The sequence below is a fragment of the Hydra vulgaris genome, chromosome 08 (genome assembly GCF_038396675.1).
Source record: "Hydra vulgaris chromosome 08, alternate assembly HydraT2T_AEP".
Taxonomy (NCBI): Eukaryota; Metazoa; Cnidaria; class Hydrozoa; order Anthoathecata; family Hydridae; genus Hydra; species Hydra vulgaris.
This window is the reverse complement of record NC_088927.1, coordinates 59,354,448-59,375,026: the sequence shown is the minus strand read 5'-3', so window position 1 is coordinate 59,375,026 and position 20,579 is coordinate 59,354,448. Positions and strand designations below refer to the sequence as shown.

General features: G+C 26.3%; 2 protein-coding genes across 2 annotated transcripts; both read left to right on the top strand.

The window, feature by feature from the left end:
- The first annotated feature begins 1,821 nt into the window (after positions 1-1,821).
- On the top strand, positions 1,822-15,174 carry LOC100210085 (ADP-ribosylation factor 2). The gene is made up of 2 exons (XM_065804045.1): positions 1,822-2,059; positions 14,782-15,174. Exons 1-2 carry the CDS (start codon positions 1,847-1,849, stop codon positions 15,130-15,132), a joined length of 564 nt encoding a protein of 187 aa, XP_065660117.1. The 5' UTR covers positions 1,822-1,846; the 3' UTR covers positions 15,133-15,174.
- Positions 15,175-15,760: 586 nt separating this feature from the next.
- On the top strand, positions 15,761-19,168 carry LOC100206530 (uncharacterized). Its single transcript, XM_065804046.1, has 3 exons — positions 15,761-15,919; positions 18,121-18,271; positions 19,012-19,168. The coding sequence occupies exons 1-3, from the start codon at positions 15,803-15,805 to the stop codon at positions 19,125-19,127; spliced, it is 384 nt and encodes a 127-aa protein (XP_065660118.1). The 5' UTR covers positions 15,761-15,802; the 3' UTR covers positions 19,128-19,168.
- Positions 19,169-20,579: the final 1,411 nt, after the last annotated feature.

The window sequence follows — 20,579 nt, the reverse complement described above, 5'->3', positions numbered from 1 at the left end:
GCTAGACGGAAAAGTGACTCTTTGACCTAAGGATATCACCCTACGGACGCTACTTAGGGTAAAAAATAAAGATTGTAAAATGCTTTTAGATCCAAAAGAGGATCCATAAGGTGATGCAATTGTGACAATCCCCCCCCCTCCCTCCTTAGATATTTTGAACAGAATTTGTTTTATAAATTTATATATTTAACTGAACAATTGTCTGAAAACTGTAGTAAATTAGGGAGGCTGTTAAAATAGGATAAAAACTTTAATAAGTTTGTGTGGCGCAAAAAAAAAAAAATCGGACTGACGGGATATTGATATATAACGTAGTTTCATAGTTACATAGATTAAGACAGTGACATTACTTGGTAAATGGGCTTTTTAATTAAGACTAAAGCTCTAAAAAAAAAACTATAAACCTGAAAATCTCTCTACCTCCCCCTACTTTACAAAATAATTTGGATCAATCAAACCTACCCCTTCGCCCCCCTTTCCCCACCATTTTTTCCTAAATGATCTGGATGCACCGAATCAAAAAAATTTAAAAGTCGTCCTCCCTTACTAGATAGTCTGGAAATGCCCCTGTTTAGGTTCTAACTTTTTTTTTCCATCTCAAAAAATAACCTCAAAAAACAACACATATACAGACTAGTTGGTTAAGATAAAAATCACCTCTAACTGATTGAAAATTAAACTATCTAATATGGGTCGAATTTCTAAATGTCTTAAATCAGTTAGAAAAAGTCGGTCGTAAATGAAAACATCATAAAATCGGTCAAAAATTAAAATTTAAAGCCTATAATCAGTTGAAAACGCTTTAGTCCTCGGTAATTGCACTACATGGTATTTTTATTTTTTTATTTTTTTATTATTGTAAATCGAATTTCTAGGTTCAAGTTTTTATTAAACTCGCTATGAGACACGAATCAAAAATGCGCTTTAAAGTATTTCCAAAACTATATTATTTTTTTCAGTTTTTTTTTTGTCAGCAATTTACGCAAGTTTCTAGTATACGTCACTGTGCAATAAAGCGTTTGCTGTCGGACAGGTTACCATCAACTGCTTTATTATAACCCCTTCATCAATAAACATAATTACTGTTAGATATCTTTGTTAAAGCTTTTTTTTATAGGGCTGTCGACCTTATAAGGTTTAGTGATAAAATGTTTATTAAACTAATTTCTAAACTTAATGGTATAAAAAACCGAATATGTTCACAATATAATCAGAATATTCGAATAACGGTTGAGGATAAGGAATCCTAAGATTGTTAATCTAAATGGCTTTGATTTTGTGGAGTGGAATTATATATTTTTTACTGTTTATGATAGTTTTTTTTATGACTGTCTAGGTTCTAGTTTTTAGTCAAAAAAATAAATAAATAAAAACACAAAAAAGTTTGAGAAACACTACTGAGCTAATAATTATAAAATTAGTTATTAAACAGGTTAATTATCAAACAAGCGTTTTATTTGTCGTTTTTATTATTATTATATCTAATGTTATGTCATTATTTATAAATTAGTAATAAAAAATAATATTATTCATTTTGTTGTCATTATTGTCATCTATCTATGCATCTGCTATCATCGTTGTCATTAATTTTATGCTTCCACTAACTGTAAAATAGACCAAATTTTAACTTCTCGACATAATTGTAGCTTTCAGTGTAATTTGTTTTATCTTTTGTGATTATTTTTCTATAGTGTATAATACTGGTTTTAGTTTAATTTAGGCATTTTTTTAAATTTTTATTCAAAAAAAAAAAATTTGTAAATATTTTTAAATGATTATTATAGATTTCAAAATAAATTTTTTTTGGTTAAAATTTTTTTGTTACTTTTTTTTCCAGGTCTAAATAATGGGTAACTACTTTCTGAAAGGTTTCCAGCGTTTGTTTGGTGGTCCAGAAGTTCGAATTTTAATGGTTGGGTTGGACAATGCTGGAAAAACAACAATTCTGTATAAGTTTCGTTTAAATGAGACTGTATCTACAGTTCCTACTATAGGTTTTAATGTAGAAACTGTGAAGTATAAAAACATTGCGTTTACTGTTTGGGATATTGGTGGTCAGGTATACATATTTTTTTAAATATTTAACAACTGTTGTGTATAAATATTATATTAATCATATGTTAATAATATTTAAAATAATTAAGTTATTTTCTTATTATGGTGAGGGTTTTAATTAATATGTCCAAACAGTAATGTGGCAACAAGTAATTCCCCCCCCCCCCCTTTTTTTTTTTTTTTTTTTCTGCAAATTTTTTATACAAAATTTATCCTTCACTGCTCTACTAGAATATATTATATATAAAAATAAAAACTTTATTCTAAATTTTTTTTTGAATTTAATAATATAAAAACCAGCTTAAAATACTGTTTGTTGGAAATCTAAAAAATTTTGTCGTCATTTGCTACAAATTAGTCTACTGAATCTTTTAAATTTTATTGTTTCTTCTGCTTCAACACCTTATGAACAATGTATATTATTTATTTACAATGGTGTCAAATATATTATGCCATGCTAATTGGCAATGTCAAATATAGCATAAATATTTTACTTCAGCAAAGATACTTCATTTAAACATTACTTCAGCAAAATAGCATCATATATTACAATATGTTATTGTTAACAATTTGAGCACATCAAAAATATTCTCCACATCTTCAATCTCTATTTTGTTGGTTTTTGAAACAAAATTATTTGGTTAAGGAAAACATAGGATATATCTCTATCTTTTTTGTAAGTTTTTGGCATGTTTAGACATTTTTTTGGAATCTAATGTGATAGAATTTTTAGTATTGAAAAATAAAAAATAGCTATTTACTGTTTGAATGTATTTAAAGCAAGTGTTGATTAGTAACAAGATAACTGTGTTAAATACATAAATTTTAAATAGTTGTTCATCTGTTTCAAAATGATAATCTAAGCACAGGTCGCGAAACAGTTTTTTGTTCTTTTCATTTGTTTTTGTTTAAATGTTAGAACTATATTCTATTTTATATTAAGAGATATTGATTCCAACCGAATATTATTTTGATATTGATTTCATTTTTTTAGCTGACTTATTACAATGAACTTTATCAAAATCAATGTTTTTATATAATAGTAATAATTTTAAAACAGTATTTAATATGGCTTAAGTTTAAACAACAAACAAGACAAAAAATGAAAATAAAATTGAATACAAATATATTATTATATATTTATAATTGCTGATCAGACCCCTAAAAATACGGGTCTTTGTAAGTCTATTCCAAACCGAACTTTTCTATACTTTTTTTTCTATTAATTTTTTAATATTAGTTTAATGAAGTAGTTAATGTTTTAAAAACTGCACACAGTTGTTACATAAGTTTAAATAATAAATATAAAAAATATATTCATTATTTACAAATATAATAAATTCAGATTAAAAAAAAAAAGTTGATTTTTTATAAAACTAACTTTTTTATTGAAATATTGAAATAATCAAATTATTCAGCAACAAAAGAAAATCTTGTCTAAAAAATATCATTGCCATTCATAAATATAGAAAGATCTAGACTGTTGCGATAACAATTAGCTGAAAAAAATTGAGTTTTATCTAAGTTTAAATATACCAGTCACTAAGAGCACCATGCTGTAGCAGAAATGAGATCTTTTTAAGCTCAAATACCCCCTCCAAGCAATCAGAGAATGTTGACTTCTTATCAAGACAAGAATAAATGGTAGTATCATCAGCGAACGATGCCACTTTAGATGTGAGAATTTCTGGAAGATCGTTAATGTAAATTAAAAAAAGTATAGGGCAAAGGATAAAGAACTCCCGAAGTTAGAGGAAATGAAGAAGAGTGCTGTCCATTGAGGACAACCTTAATATATGATTGGTAGGGAAGGATCCAATAATCTTAAAGATGTTACCTGATACTCTAAAAGAAGTGAGCTTATGGAGAAGACCAGCATGCCAAATTTTATCAAAGACTTTAGAAATGTTGAGAGCAATAGCCTTAATCCCTATCCACATCTATCTAATGCATGATAAAACCTATCAGCTATTACTGTTATCAAATTAGCAGTAGATTTGATAATAGTAGTAGAACCAGAAGATTGAAAATTTATCTAACTTTTCCCACCACCCCAAGCTTATTAAGACCCCCTCAATTATTAATTTTTACTTTTTATCAACAAAAAAAAACAGTATCTCAAAACTTAAAAAACTGATAAGAATTGTCACTGATAGAAATAAAAACTTTCAGTGTAATCAATGCGGTAGTAGTGTAGTGGTAGAGCCCTCGCCTCATAAGCGTGACGTTTCAAGTTTGATCCCCACCATGTCCCTGATAGTACTGCGCTCAACTTGTTTCTCCGCGCAGCGGTCTTGTTTGTTGAGGTTCATGTTTCAGAGTTATAGAGTTGAGAGAGGGTTGTAACCACAAAAAGTAGCCTCCTCGACTGTAGTGGCCCTCTCAGCCTTGGGGAGGTGAATAATTAAAATAAAAAAAAATCAGCCTTTAAAAATCGTCAACCTTTAAAAAATCTCGTAAATTTTGATTGATGAGGTTTTTGCTTATTTCTTACCATAGCATAAAACTTATATAAGCAGTTACATAGGAAGATCAAGAAAGTTGTGGAGGAGGGGGAGGGCTGAAATTGAAACTAAGGGGGCATAGGCAGCCAAAATCAGAATTTGAATGAAAAAAGCAGAAATTTTTAAAAGTTGGGGATTATAGCTCCTTTCCAAAATCTTTAAGAATTATAGAATTAATAAAAAATAAATATATTTTGTAAAAATCCTGATTTTTAAAGTATTTTTTTTATAAATTGATTGTCTTCTTTATATTAAGTATTCAGTTTAAATAGTACCTGAACACAAGAATTATTAACATAAATAACATTAGCAGTTTTTAAATAGGTTTTAGTGTGCAGATAAGAGAGATATGAAATGTACAATCATTTTTCTTCTTTAAAGTCGTTAACTTTAAAGTTTGATGTGCTTATTTTATTATTTTTTGAAATTGTTTTATGTAACTGAGAACATTTTTCTTCCAACTGTACTTTGTTTTTTATTTTTTATTCAATCAATATTTTTCTTATAAATGCAAAGCATTTTAGTGAAGCTGCACCAAGCAGTGAATGCCTTAGGGATGAATAATAAGTTAAAAAGAGTTTAGCAGAGTGAGATAAAAGTACAAAAGGACAGATGTCCAGTGGAAAATGTAGATCCTCAAAGTAGAAAAATACTAAAAAACTGATAAGTAAAATGTTGTAAAAATAAACAATAATAATTAACAATAGTTGAGATACATAAGAGTCATTTACTGTTGTTCTACTAAATTGTCGTTAGTGTCCAGAGTAAGTATGATGTAAAGACAATATCAGTGATGGAGCAGAATTATTCATTTTATAATTAGTTATCACGTGGTCTGTATTATTATGGTGGTAAACATATTTTATCGACATAGGTGTGTCATAAGCGTCTCGAGTACAGTATGGATTCGCGTCTTGTGGTACAGTATGAACACAAAAAGACCTCCAACTTTCGCCTGAGACTGGCATCCCAAAAGAAGTTCCACTCTGGGTCTACACCAGGGTATCTTGTCAAGGTATCCCATTGTGTTATTCCAAAAGGACTATTCTCAGAGTATCCTGTCAGGACAATTGCCGCAGACTTCTGAATTGACACTGGGACCAGAGGACACTTAGTGGGGCTCAGTCCAACTTACATACAATTGTAAGTCACTTTTTTGACATGAGTGTCGATAATTGCCGTGCTCTGTTGCTGTATAACGAGGGTCAGTTAGAGTTGTGAACTGTTTTGAGTCTTATAAATGTGTATGTAATGTAGGCAATCAATGCAGTGTACTTGTGTGTGTCTACTGTAATAAAATATCTTGATGGTATGAGTTGTTAGTATAAAATTGGTTGAAAATAATTAAAACTGGTGTAACGTAAGCTAGATGTGAATACTAGATGTCCAATAACATGTATTTTAAAAATAACAGACTATTGGAACTAGATAATCTGGAAAATTTAAACAGAATTGCACCAATATAGTAACATGAACTTGTATATATATTTTACGACTAATAATCTGTATATATATTTTACAACTAATAATCTAAGATTATATGGAATTTTGTATAAGTTATAAGAGTAACTGTGAATATGTCATGTGACTGTAATGATTATTTGTTTTATAAAACAGGTAGCAGGTAGCCTCTTGTCAATTAAACAAACTGTATGTATAGTATGGTTGAGATAATGTTTACTTATATTCATGGTGACTTGTGTCTTTAGTATGAGTTTTTAGTATCAAAACAATATTAGTGGTTATCAGCTGGTTATCAAAATTAAGTTATGTGGTAACTAGTAATAATGTGAATTTGTGTTTTTTTATTCCTCATTAGCTTAATAACTCTTTATTAGCTTTATTATATTTTAACAGTGTGAGAATGATACATTAACAATAACATATGTGTATATTTAAATATAATTTAAGTTATAGTTTAAGTGTTATTACTTATCTTTTATAAAGGGATGTGTATGGGTGTATGTCACAGAGTTGGAGTAAAATTATTCGTTTTTTAAGTAGTTATCAGATGGTGTATGTAACAGAGCTGGAGTAGAATATTTGGAGTGGAATGATTTGTTTTATATATAGTTAGTGTAGTGTGGCTTGAATTATAGGTATGATAAATATATATATAGTAAAAAGATGTGACTATAAAAAGAATATTAGATGTAGTACCTTTAGTGTATTTGACAATAATTATGTATTAAATATGATGTATATCTATAGTAATATTAGACATATTATTTTTAGCCTGATATGCACAAGCACATTATGTAGTACTGGACACCTAATGTGAAACTAGGTAGTACTGGGCAGTGTTTATACATTCTGGCTATACACATACACCCACTAAATGTATATATATACATACCCTTATACATATATATACACCCATAAACATACATACATATACATAAAAATAGGTATGTATCTGTCTACAAATATATACATAAATACATATATATGCACATACACCCACTGATAAAACATAGTTACGTATATATTCATACAAACACATATGAGTATATATGTGCTCACACATATGTATGCACACACATATACCCCATGGACATACATATATATTCCAAGACATCCATAAATTATTTATATGTATTATATACATTACACTGGCTATTTCACACATTTATTGTTTAAATAGGTGTTAGAGTAATGTTTTAATGACCTAATTTGGGTTAAGTATAACTCTATAGGCATAAATCAGCAAATATAAATTCTAGAAATATTAGTATAAATCTTAGAATGACAAGCATCAGTCTATTGAGTGATATATGATTAAAATATAGGTGTTTTATTATCCAATTTCCCATGTAGTGTCAAGATGACATTCTCATCAGGATCATTAGTTGTCATCAGGGAGTTTCGAAGGTCTGGTGCCTGACCAATGTTATTTGCTTCTGAAATGTTATTTATGTTAATAATTTTTGTGTTCAGGTACTATTTAAACTGAATACTTAATATAAAGAAGACAATCAATTTATAAAAAAAATACTTTAAAAATCAGGATTTTTACAAAATATATTTATTTTTTATTAATTCTATAATTCTTAAAGATTTTGGAAAGGAGCTATAATCCCCAACTTTTAAAAATTTCTGCTTTTTTCATTCAAATTCTGATTCTGGTTGCCTATGCCCCCTTAGTTTCAATTTCAGTCCCCCCTCCCCCACAGCTTTCTTGATCTTCCTATGTAACTGCTTATATAAGTTTTATGCTATGGTAAGAAATAAGCGAAAACCTCATCAATCAAAATTTACTAGATTTTTTAAAGGTTGACGATTTTTAAAGGCTGATTTTTTTTAATTTTAATTATTCACCTCCCCAAGGCTGAGAGGGCCACTACAGTCGAGGAGGCTACTTTTTGTGGTTACAACCCTCTCTCAACTCTATAACTCTGAAACATGAACCTCAACAAACAAGACCGCTGCGCGGAGAAATGAGTTGAGCGCGGTACTACCAGGGACATGGTGGGGATCAAACTCAGAACATCTCGCTTACAAGGCAAAGGCTCTACCACTACACCACTACCGCATTGATTACACTGAAAGTTTTTATTTCTATCAGTGACAATTCTTATCAGTTTTTTAAGTTTTGAGATACTGTTTTTTTTTGTTGATAAAAAGTAAAAATTAGTAATTGAGGGGGTCTTAATAAGCTTGGGGTGGTGGGAAATTGTTTTATGTAACTGAGAACATTTTTCTTCCAACTGTACTTTGTTTTTTATTTTTCTTAAAGCTTTTATTGCCATTTAAAAAAAAAACTTTATCGCCAAATTAATTTTAAAATAATAATTTGTACATTTTTTGTTTTATTTACATTGTTTATAGAATGCAAACAGGCATTTTCAAAAAAATTTCAGTCGCCCTTGGAGAAAATGGGTTGTCCCATACCACCGGACTACCAAAAGGGTACACCCCTGCTTTAGCAGTAAGCAATTTTGGTTAAATGATATTTTATCCTTTTTTAACTTTTAAATTATTCTATAAGCGGTAAGATAAGAGAAGTAATTAATTTTTAAAAAAACCACATTAACTTTTGAACGACAATTATGTAAAAATATTTGTTGCAAAAGTTTGAATGACAATTATGTTAAATTATGTTTTGAATGACAGTTGTTAGATAGAAGCGCAATTTATTAATGAAAAAAACTCAAATAAAATTAAAAATTTATTTTTAATTTGGATTTTATTTTGGATTTTTTTTTTATTTTGCTTGAAAAACGCTAACATTTTAAGCTTGAAGCAAAGTTCACAATAATATAATTTAATTCTGATAAAAAATAATATAATTTAAATTTTTAAAATATATAATTTAATTTTTGTTTAAAAAACATATTTAAGTTTATTAAAATTAATGTTAATGCTTGGGTTTAACTTAACTGTCAAGTTTATTTAAAAATATTACTAAATTTTGTTCAATATTTAAATTTTAATTATTCTTTAAAAAATTTGCTCATTTTTATCGTGATCCTATTTTCGGTTTTCCTTCCTAAACATTTTTTTTTTTCATAATTAAATTTAAAATAAATGGCTACATCAAAAAGTTGCATGAAATGTAAGTTAAACTTTTTTTTTTTAAATGCAAATTAAGTTGCAATGATTATTTTTTAATAAATGATACAGTGATTTAATTTTATTAAATGATGTTTGGAAAAAAAAATCTTTGCTTTTGCAACAAAATCTTTAATAAAATAATAAACTTTTTATAAATAAAGTAAATAAATTAACGTAGTTTTTTTTTTATTTGTTACTCGCTCATTTTTTTTTAATTAAAAAATCATTTGTAGTTCCAAAGCCGCAATTAGAAATTTAAGAAATAATCATTTAAAAATTCAAAAATGTAACATATTTTAATTATTATGCAAATATTGAGAAAAGATAGAAGTTTGTTAATATCAAACATTTAAAAAAGTTTAATATAAAAAGATAAAGGAAATTTCTTTTTTATTATTACATTCCTAATTTCAAACATCAAAAAACTTTTTTGTTTCTAATTACTTAATTTTAAAATTTTTTGCATTTAAAAGTCTTTTTAGAACAAAATTAATTTTTTTTAACAAATTAGCAATAAAATAAAATAAAAAAGCGCTTAAATATATAGAAAATTTTTTAATATTTTATTTAACAAATCAATTTTTTAAAATAAAACAAGAAAAATAAAATAATCTTTTGTTAGTTGATCACAATTTATTAATTTTCTTATTTTTGTAATAATAAGATATTTGTAAACATAATTTATGTTCATGAACGTATTACGTCAAAAGAACTTTACACGATATTGAATTAATAAGAAACAAAAAATTTTAAATACATTTGTGAAAAGAGTTCTCTGAAACCAAAGCACTTCTCCTTTTTTATCAGAAAAAAAGTTTATTTGCTTTTGCATATTATATATCTATGATGGAAAGACATGTTTTACCTAATGAATTAATTAGTAGATGATAAGAAAAAAATTTCTTTAATAAAAATTGCAAAACTGTTTTACATTCCTTTGAAACAAAATTTTGCATTCAAAAATTTACTTCTTCAAAAAATTCACAGTTGCGGTTAAATGCTTTTTTTACAACCCAATATTTCCTGAATAAACATCACATGAACGATATTAAAAGATAATTTAATTATTTCAAAATAAAAATATTTTCACTTAAGGTAAATTTTAGTATGTAATGTAATACATATTTAATACCTAATATAGTATGTATGCTTTAGTACATAAAACACGAGCTACATAACGCTTCTTAACAAGGCCTGGCCAAAATACAAAGGCCAAAGTTTTTTTTTTTTTGACAAATTAGTTCTATTACTTCATCTCTAAATATTTAAATAAAATTTGTTAAAAAAATAAATAAAATAGTATTTCTTTTTAAACAATAAAACTTTTTAGTTTTTTTTTAATAATAGAGAATGCAGAAAACAAATTTTGTGAGTTTTAAAAGTTTTATTATCACTTTAGTTACTTTTCTTTTTATAGTATTCTTGAATTTAAAAAACGAAAAAAAAAAACTAGAACTGCCAATAAAAATCAAAAGTAACTCTTTTGGGCAACTTTATTGCATCAAAGCAATTTTTTTAGTTGCCCTTTACAAAATTTGGTTTCTTGGTACCGTCATGCAACCATAATTCTATATATGTATATATATATATATATATATATATATATATATATATATATATATATATATATATATATATATATATATGTATATATATATATATATGTATATATATATATATATATATATATATATATATATATATATATATATATATATATATATATATACATATATATATACATATATATATATATATATATATATATATATATATATATATATATAATATATATATACATATATATATACATATATATATACATATATATATATATATATATATATATATATATATATATATATATTATATACAGCACTGAAAATAATTATTTAAAGGTTGCCAATCAACACTGATTTTAAAAAAATCATTTATGAATAATCTTTTAACAAAATAAAATTTTTATGTTTTGCTTTTAATTCTCAATAAATCTTTTCTCTTCTTCGTCTTTTTTAGTCTTTTTAGCATATTAGTTTGAATTGGTCAAAACTTTATTTTCCAAACAAAAAATTCACAATGGCGGAAAATTTTTTAGTTATGACTTTTAAAAATAATGTTTTTAAAGCATAGCTTAATAAAACAAAAGCAAATTTGAAAATTATTTTGCACATATGAGTTACATTATATTATACTCCAGATGACCGATGAGAGTAATTTTACTCTAAGTGTTATTGAATTTTTTGTGAAATACTGCCTGAACTAAATATATAAATATATTAGGGCTGGGCAAATTAATGCGTTTTTATCACGGTGAAGCATTAATTAACTTCGAAAATTAGTTTATTGCACATTAACACTTTTTATTTCTAAAGTCAGAAAGTAAAAAATAAACTTTTATTTTAATTCAATAATTCATTAAACTAAAGATTGCACAACAATTATTTCAAAATAAACCTGTCAATCTTAAGTTTACAGAACTATTAAATTTAGATTGAAAAGTTAATCTCCTCTTTTTAGTATAGTGAAAAATTATGTTTTTTACCATAATAAAATTCTTCAATAAGGAGTTGATAGATCTAAAGCTATTTGTAAACACTGTATAAAAAACATTTGTAAAGCTGATTTTTCTTATCATCAGAGTTCTTCAGTATTGTATTGCTTAAATGCAATGCACACCGTTGATGCTAGTAAATGATCCAAACTAAAATTAAACTAAGGAAGGCTTGAGCAGACTACATTAGATGCAACACATAGGAGAACTATAGAGAATTAAGAGAAAGACAAGGTAACAATTGGCATTGCAAAATAAATAGCTACAAATTGCAGGCCATTTAATTTTGTGGAAGATGTTGGTCTGAAGAATGTTATTTGGATTGCAATGAATGACTGCATGTATGAGCCTCTGCAAAGGCGCACCATTTCAAGAGAAATACATGAATTCTATGAAAAGGAGAAAACTATAATAGCGACAACGTTACAATGTGCACAAAATAAGTTAACTGTGGAGTTATGGTGCATTACATTAATGAATAATGGGAACTGCATTCACATGCTCTGACAGTAATGAAGACATAAGAATGGAATTTTGCTGAACCATCCACAGAATATTTTATTCATGTTGCATAGTAATGCGATGTTTCAAATAAAGTCAGCATACTTAGCACAATATATATATATATATATATATATATATATATATATATATATATATATATATATATATATAATTTTTTTTTTTTTTTTTTTTAAGTTTAACGTTAATAAAAAATATTTAAAAAAAATGTTCAGTAAATTTTTGTTTATTGCTGCTAATTGCTATTTTAAGGTTAAATGAGAAAGGTTGAGGAGACATTTTATTAGAAACTGAACAAAGATTTTTCTATAACTTCTAACTTTAAACCCTTTAAACACAGTTAAAGTTTTAAAAATCTCTCTTTATATGCAATTAAGCCTAAGCTAAAAAAAATGAAGTAAAGGTCAGCAATGAAAACTTTGCGGGCGCATGCCATGCTTGACCATGCATACACCATTTTATTTTGACAACTTGACTGCAGCTATTTGCATGTTTTGGCAATATAAGTGTTTTAAATTACATTGAAAAACAAAATTGAAGAGGAAATTTAAAATAAAATAGCCATAGAATAAAAACATAAAATAAATCTTAACTAATGAGAAAATTAAATAAAAGGTAAACTTGAAAAAAATACAACTAGAAATATAGCATATATGTTTTATATATATATATATATATATATATATATATATATATATATATATATATATATATATATATATATATATATGTTTTTTTTTAATTAATCTTTTTAAAGAGCATTTCACTTGATAGACTTTAGAAAAGATCAAAGTTTCAAGTTTATTTAAAATAAACTTAATTACTTAAAAACTTTGAAACTTTGGTACTTTCTAATATCTGCTAAGTAAATATAACATCAAAAAAAAAATTGTTTTATTTAAAGTATTTTAACCTACACTAGATATTGAGCTGACAGCCTAAAATGTTGAACTATTTTTTGCATGCAAATTATATTTTCACTTTTAAATTAAAAGATATTATTTTTGTGACATTTTTTCTTGGTTAATTATTTATTTTCTAATTCTTTTTTGTATCATTTTTCAGTTGTTTTTCTTAAAAAAAAAATTTTTCAATTTGGTTTGATTTTTTCGATGCATTTTTAAAACATGCAACATTATCAAAACATGTAAAGAAAAAACAGGCAATGCCTTCAGCAGCAAGCGTTTTCTCAGAAGATCTGAATTGTTATTTTTTGCACATTTTATAAAATAAGTTTTTAGTTTTTGCACACAAAACTTTTGTGCCCTTTCTCCCTCTTTCTTCAATTTTTTAAGGAGGTGGAAAAAGTGTGGCAGAGGCATACTGCTGCTTAAATTGTTTTTCTAGATTAGGGAACATCCCCCCCCCCCTCTTTATATACTGTGACATAATTTGTGGACAACCCCTTACAAGTCCATAACTATTTATGTTAGTATCAAAAAGTTTAAATATTTTTTTGTATACTAATATCTGCCACACCATTCATAGCATTATTTATACCTTGCACAATTGCTACGTACTGGTAGTACCGCGCTCAACTTGTTTCTCTCTAGAGCAACCTTGTTCATCAAGATTTGTGTTTCGAAGTTATAGAGTTGAAAGAGGGTTGTAACCACAACTAAAGTAACTTCCTCGACTGTAGTGGCCTCTTTGGCCTTGAGGAGGTAAATTAATATTAAAAAATTTTTTAAAAAGTCTCTGTGCAGAGAAACAGGTTGAGCGCAATACCTCCAGAGGCATTGGATAGGTTTGAACTCTGAAAATTGAATACTATTCTACCACTAGCTTACTACTTTGTCAGTTTCTATTAATTGTATATGATGTAACTGAAAGGAGAATCAGTCTTATTGAAAATTACAGTAACACACTGACAAATAATGAGGAACAGAAACAGTTTACAATCTAAAGAATTTGCTAGCTCCATCAAAGACTTATGTCTTAGATTATTGATTGCGGAGTAATTTATCTAAAAACTGTCAAATTTTAAAACTAAATTTTTAATTACATTATTACTGTTACAATGTCACCCTGAAATAGGGACTAGTGTCTTGTAATATATTAGGTCTATATTAGAATATCACACCCCAGTTTGTGTTTCAAATCATATCAAGCTAATAAATGCAAATTTTGCACAAAAATCCTGCACCTAAGCATTTTAACCTACTATAGTCAATTACTTTACTTGGCATTGCTTGAGACAAGACAATTAAAACTTTTCAAGTTGCTTTGAAGTACTACATAACTTGATATTGATCTGTTTGTTTATTGATAATAAGTACAACCTGCGTGGTCATAAATATAAGGTCTGCAAAACAATCATGTTGAGTAGATATTTGTAGATATAGTTTCCAGTATAGAGTTGTTAACATTTTTGAAATCAGTTGGCTTCTGGTGTTGTTAATGCTAATGGTACCAACATCTTTAAGAGTAAAATTAATTCATACAATTTTGAAAAATTATATTTGCCTTGACCTTACCTTAAAATATGAAATCCTTTGTTTAATGCAATTCTTGTATGTTCTAAATAATAGTTTGGTGAGCAACACTAAAATAATTTAAAAAAATTAAGTATGAACTTTTTGTTTTAATTTTTAGGATAAAATACGAAACCTCTGGCGTGTTTACCTAAAGGGATCTACTGGTCTTATATTTGTTGTGGACAGCTCTGATAAGCATCGAATGAACGAAGCCAAAAATGAACTTCATAGGTTGCTGCAAGAAGAAGACTTAAAAAATGCTTATGTATTAGTATTTGCAAACAAACAAGACGTTATTGGAGCAAGCAATGTGAACGATGTAAAAACTTTATTAGGACTTGCAGATATTGCAACACATAAATGGTTTATTCAACCTACTGTTGCAACTAAAGGTGAAGGTCTATTTGAAGGCTTTGATTGGCTGGCAGCGCAAATAAATGATAGCTTTTTTAACCGCAAAATGTTTTAAATTGTCAAAGGTTCTTAGTTACCTATTTATTTAGTATCTTCATACCGTCGTTTTTTTGTTGGTTTTTGTTTTTGTTTTTTTTTACCATTATAAAAGTAGTAGGGTTGTAATTTTATGTGCTTTTATATCCCATGCATACATATTAGGCTATATATATGATTTAAGATGTGAATAAGGTGCCATATTTAATAATTACATATTTATAATTTATGTTGCAAATCAATTTATATAGAAATATATTAAAATGTTGCTAGTCTGCTCAAATAAGAATATTATAAATTTGGTTTATATTTTTTTATATACGATTTCTTCCTGTTTTATAAAGTTTTGTTATAATCTTCACCTATATAATAATAGTGGTAAAATGGCTGGACATTTATGTTTAAATTTTAATGATATTTTTCTTGGTTTTTTCAAACTAAATATATTTTGGTTATCAAAGTTTATATTCATATAACTTAAAATTCTCTAAAGACAAAAAAATATTTTTTTAAGTTGATGAGTTGTATTTCATATAGTAATATTTTTTAACGGAACAGAGATTACTCTCTAAAATTGATGAAGATGCTAGAAATAAGATAATAAGAAAAACAACAAATAATTTTTGTAAACAGTGACATGATAACATTTAATTCATATTTATTTTTGGTTATAACATTTGTTAGCAGTAATGAGTGAAACCAATAATTTGACTCCAAAGCCAGCACCAAAATCTAGATATGGTCCGAGTTTTGATGAAATAGAACGGCGGGATCCTTTACAATGGCATGCAGCACACAGAGCTTGGGTAAGTTCTAAGAGTTCCTTTGTTATTATAAAAAGTTTTTATTTAAAATTTTAAAAATAAAATAGTAGGCCTTGTTATGAGATTTTATTGCATAACAAAAACTCTTAACGCCAATAAATGTAACTTTAACACAGCTTTTAATATTTACATTGTTAAAAGTTAAATTGTGTCAGCAGCTTATTTTAAAATACAGTGTTGTAAATAAATTTGATTTTAAACCATGTTAGAAATCATTAAAACTAATATTATGAAAATGTTCTTTTTTTTTTTTACATATTAAATGTACTTAAAATGTAAAAAAAACCTATAAAATGTAAAAAAGTTTTAATAAAGTTTTAATTTTTTTTTTTTTTATACATATTTAATGTAACATTTTTAATAAAGATTATAAACAATTTATAGATAGATTTTAGTTACCAATAAGATATTTGTAAACAAAACTTATGTTTATAAATAATGTCAAAAGAACTTTACACGATAATGCTTTTTACACTTTTGTATAGAGTTTTTCATTTGTTTCACACAAGATTTGCCAAACAGAATAAATGTTATGACTGTTATATACTCAGTAAAAGTTTAAAGCACTGAACGCACCATTACTCCTATCATTGAAATGAATAATAGCAGAGTAATTTCCCATTTCAACTATTTCTCTACTGACAAAAGTGCTCTTTGGAACTCTGGACCATATGATGGCATTCAAGGACTCATTCAGATTTTGTGTCCTACCATGGATACCAGTAGTTATTTGTCTTTTATTTAAAATTGGCACTAGCAGATTTTTAATCCGTATTGATATTGATTTTGATGGTATATATTGATTTGTTTATAAAGAAGCCACTTTAGCATAGACTTAAAGGGTTAAATAAGGGTTTTTGCTTTGTTGCTAAGGCAATTTTTAGTAATAGAATTTTTAAATGTTTTATGTTATCAAACAATACAAGATTGTTGGTTCAAATAATACAAGATGATTCTCAAATGAAAGAGATGGAAAAGAGGAAATTTTGTAGTACAAAATAAAATTTTGACATTTTACTCCAAAGTTACTTTTTTTTTTTATTAGTGTTAACTTAACCCCTTAACAAAAAAATTCACAGTTGGGGTTAAATGTTTTTTTTTATGACTTGATATTTTCTGAATAAACGCACATAAACAATATTAGATAAAAAATAAATAAAAATTTTAAATCTTTTTTTGCATTTTAAATTTAATCCTATTTACCAAACATTTTTGAAAATAAAATATCAAAATGCTGACTTATTATATTGACAAATAAGACTATCTATCATATAAAGAACATTCATTACAGCAAAATTTTTTGTTTTTTGTATTTTATTTTTTTTAATTTTAAAATCTGATTTGGGAGTTCTTCATCTTTTCTATAATGTTGCATTACAGAGAAGATGGTTGTTCAACACCCAGAATATGTTTGCTTGCCAAGGAGAAAGCAACTGCAGATCAAAATAATTTCAATAAACAGCAGCATAGTGGTGATACTAGTGATTGGTTGCTCTTTTCAGAAAGTCTTTCAGAAAGTTATGATGCTGTCTGGGCAATATAGTCTATGGTTTAGCCTAAATTTTTTGTTTTTTGTTATTTTATTTAACATAAGTTGTCCAACATTTTATTTGTTTCTAATGTCATGCTAGCTTGCATTCCTGCACTTGGGCGAAATTAACTTCAAACACCTATTTAGTTGTCGTTTTCTTTGCAGACTGTAATTTCTTATGAGATATTATCAAGCTTTATAGATGTTTGAAATTAAAAACAGTGTCCTAATAAAAAGTTTTTGGAACTATTTTCTATGAGTTAAATATTTCTGATCCTCTAAACTCGTTCATTTTAAAACTAATCCCACCGAAGAAACTTCATCTACTTTTTGGGGTTGTAAACCATTTGTTAAAACTGTCAAAAAATAATTGACAGATGTTGAATATTGACCCTGAGATAATTTACATGACACAAGAACCTTACTATTTATTTAATGATATATATTTTCTGATAATATATTTATTTGAACAGTTGAAACTTCTTTTTAGAACACTTTTTAATTAAACTTTACTTTGAATATATATAATAGATCAAAAATTCAAGGAATAACTTGAGTTGTCTTTTTTGAATTTTGAATTGACTTCATTTTTAATGCCCTGTAAAGAAATAAGAATTTTAATAAAATTTACAATGTCTGTTTTTCTTCACAGGTTTTAGAGCGCATAGTGGAACAGCAAATGGTCGTTATTTACAAAAGTCGTTTGGCAACCTGTTATTTAAAAGAACAAGAAAACTTTCGTGTAAACTGTAAAAAGCAAGTTCTTGATTATTGGAACGCTTTCCAAGCGTGGAAGAAAAAAGGTAAAAACTGAATGGTGTATAATTACTAAGCTTGCATAGGGTAAAACACCCAGTGTTTGCCATGCGACCTAGTCTTCGCCACTTGATCTTTAAATGAATCCTGTAGCTTTAATTTTAAAGTTAGGATATTCAAACATTTGTCAGAGACAAAGCAATCATCACTTTGTAACAGGCGAAAGTTTGAAAATCATATCTTTAAAATAAAAGACACAAGATTTATTTAAAGATCAAGTGGCAAAGACGAGGTCGCATGGCAAAAACTGGGTAAATAACTTTCGCAGTAAGTCAATTTAGTTTAGTAAAAATCAACTTTAAACATAATTAAATAATTTACTACCATTTAAGTTATTTTATTGTCAAATTTCTAAAGCAAAAACTTTACTTTGTTTACAGAGTTATGCGGAATTATATATTAAGTTATGCGGAAATATAAACTACATTAGGCGGAAGTATAAACTCAAAAAATGAAAATTTAAATTAAAACAACGTTTTAAAAGTCAAAATAGGAAAATATAAATAAGGAAATCTGAAATTAAAATAAAAAATTTAAAAAAACTTTTTAATTTAAAATTACAGGTTTTTTTTTAATTTCTTATTTTAATTTTATACTTTCTTTTTTTATATTTATAGTTTTGATTTTCTTGTTTTAATTTTTATTTCCACATTTTTTAGTTTATATTTCCGCATAATTAAGTTTATACTTCCGCATAACCCTGTATTGTTTTTTATTTTACGTTTAGATTGGGGTGTAGCCGAAGAAGGATCTGTCTATAGGTTCAAAGTACCTCTTGAAGAATATTACAAGGAAGTAGAGCAACTTTATGAAAACAAAAAAAATCAAGAAAATTTGAGCTAATTTTTTTATATTGTCGCATAAAAATAATCTTGGTTATTTTATGTTTGTCTTTTTTACTATTAACATAAATTGTTTTCAACAATTATTTTGGTTTGACACAAAAGCAGTTGTTGAAAACGTTGTGCGGAAACTAATTAGGATTTTTTTAAAGTATTTAAAAATAAAGTGCTCTACTCAAGATCTAACGAACTTATATCTTATAGTGTTTTGTGGTAAGATAAATTGATCTGTGGTATGTGGTAAGATAAATTGATCTGTGGTATCGTTGAATTGAAATAAATTTGAATAAAATATTGGATGATTTTATTTTATAAATAATTTGACCGTTTTTAACAACGTTTTTAATGAGCATTTACATTATGTATGGTGTTTTTGTGTGCATATATAGCATATATATATATGTATGTATATATATATATATATATATATATATATATATATATATATATATATATATATATATATATATATATATATATATGTATGTATATATATGTATATATATTATATACATATACACACGCACACAAAGCTTTAGTTTAAACCTACGCAAATTTTTTAGAAGTTATTGAGGCCTGAAGTTGGTTTCTTTTATATGTAAATTTTTATATGTAACTTTATAAAAAAAATAAAAGTGAAAAGTTCTCTTCGTGCGAACGGACTTTAATATAAATATATGTATGTGTAAATTTTCGTTTAAATATATAATATATGTGCGGACTCTTTCGATTTTAGTAACATGTAAGTACAAACTAAAATTATTTTTTCAAATGTCGAATGTTTTGCCGAAATATTACAAAATAATCGCAATTGTTTTTAAAATGTTTTACTAAAATTTATATAAGGTGGTAGTTTACCTCGAAATTCTAGAATGTTTTTATCAATAAACTAATTATTTGGCTGCTTTATAAAAACCCATAGATTTACTATCTACTAAGAAGTTTAAATTGGCTGAATTATGAATTAAAAATTTTTTGTTTTTTAAAAAGTTGTTTGAAAGATAACTCAAATTGGTAGAAAAATTTTGTCTCAAAGTATAGATTTTGAGCCCAAATAACTAAAGAACCAAAATAATAAAATTAAAATCTTAATTCAGCCGATAGAATATATATAATAGAATCATTGTACCAATATTAGTTACCAATTTACCAAACCGGGTTATTGCCTCTATTTGAAAAAAGTTACTTATTGCACCGTTTTCAAAAACTTTACTTTAAGAAAACAAAAGCTATTAAGAATAAAACTTGAACCAATTAATCACAAATTGTATTACCAACCAATCACAAATTGTATTACCAACAATCACAAATTACCGCGGTATTATTTTTTGCAAAACAGACAATTTTAAATATATATTGGCTTTAAAAATGTTTATGACTTAAAAATTAAAAAACTACTTAATAGTTAAAGGTCATAAAACGAACCAAATCAATTAATTAGTGAATTATCAAA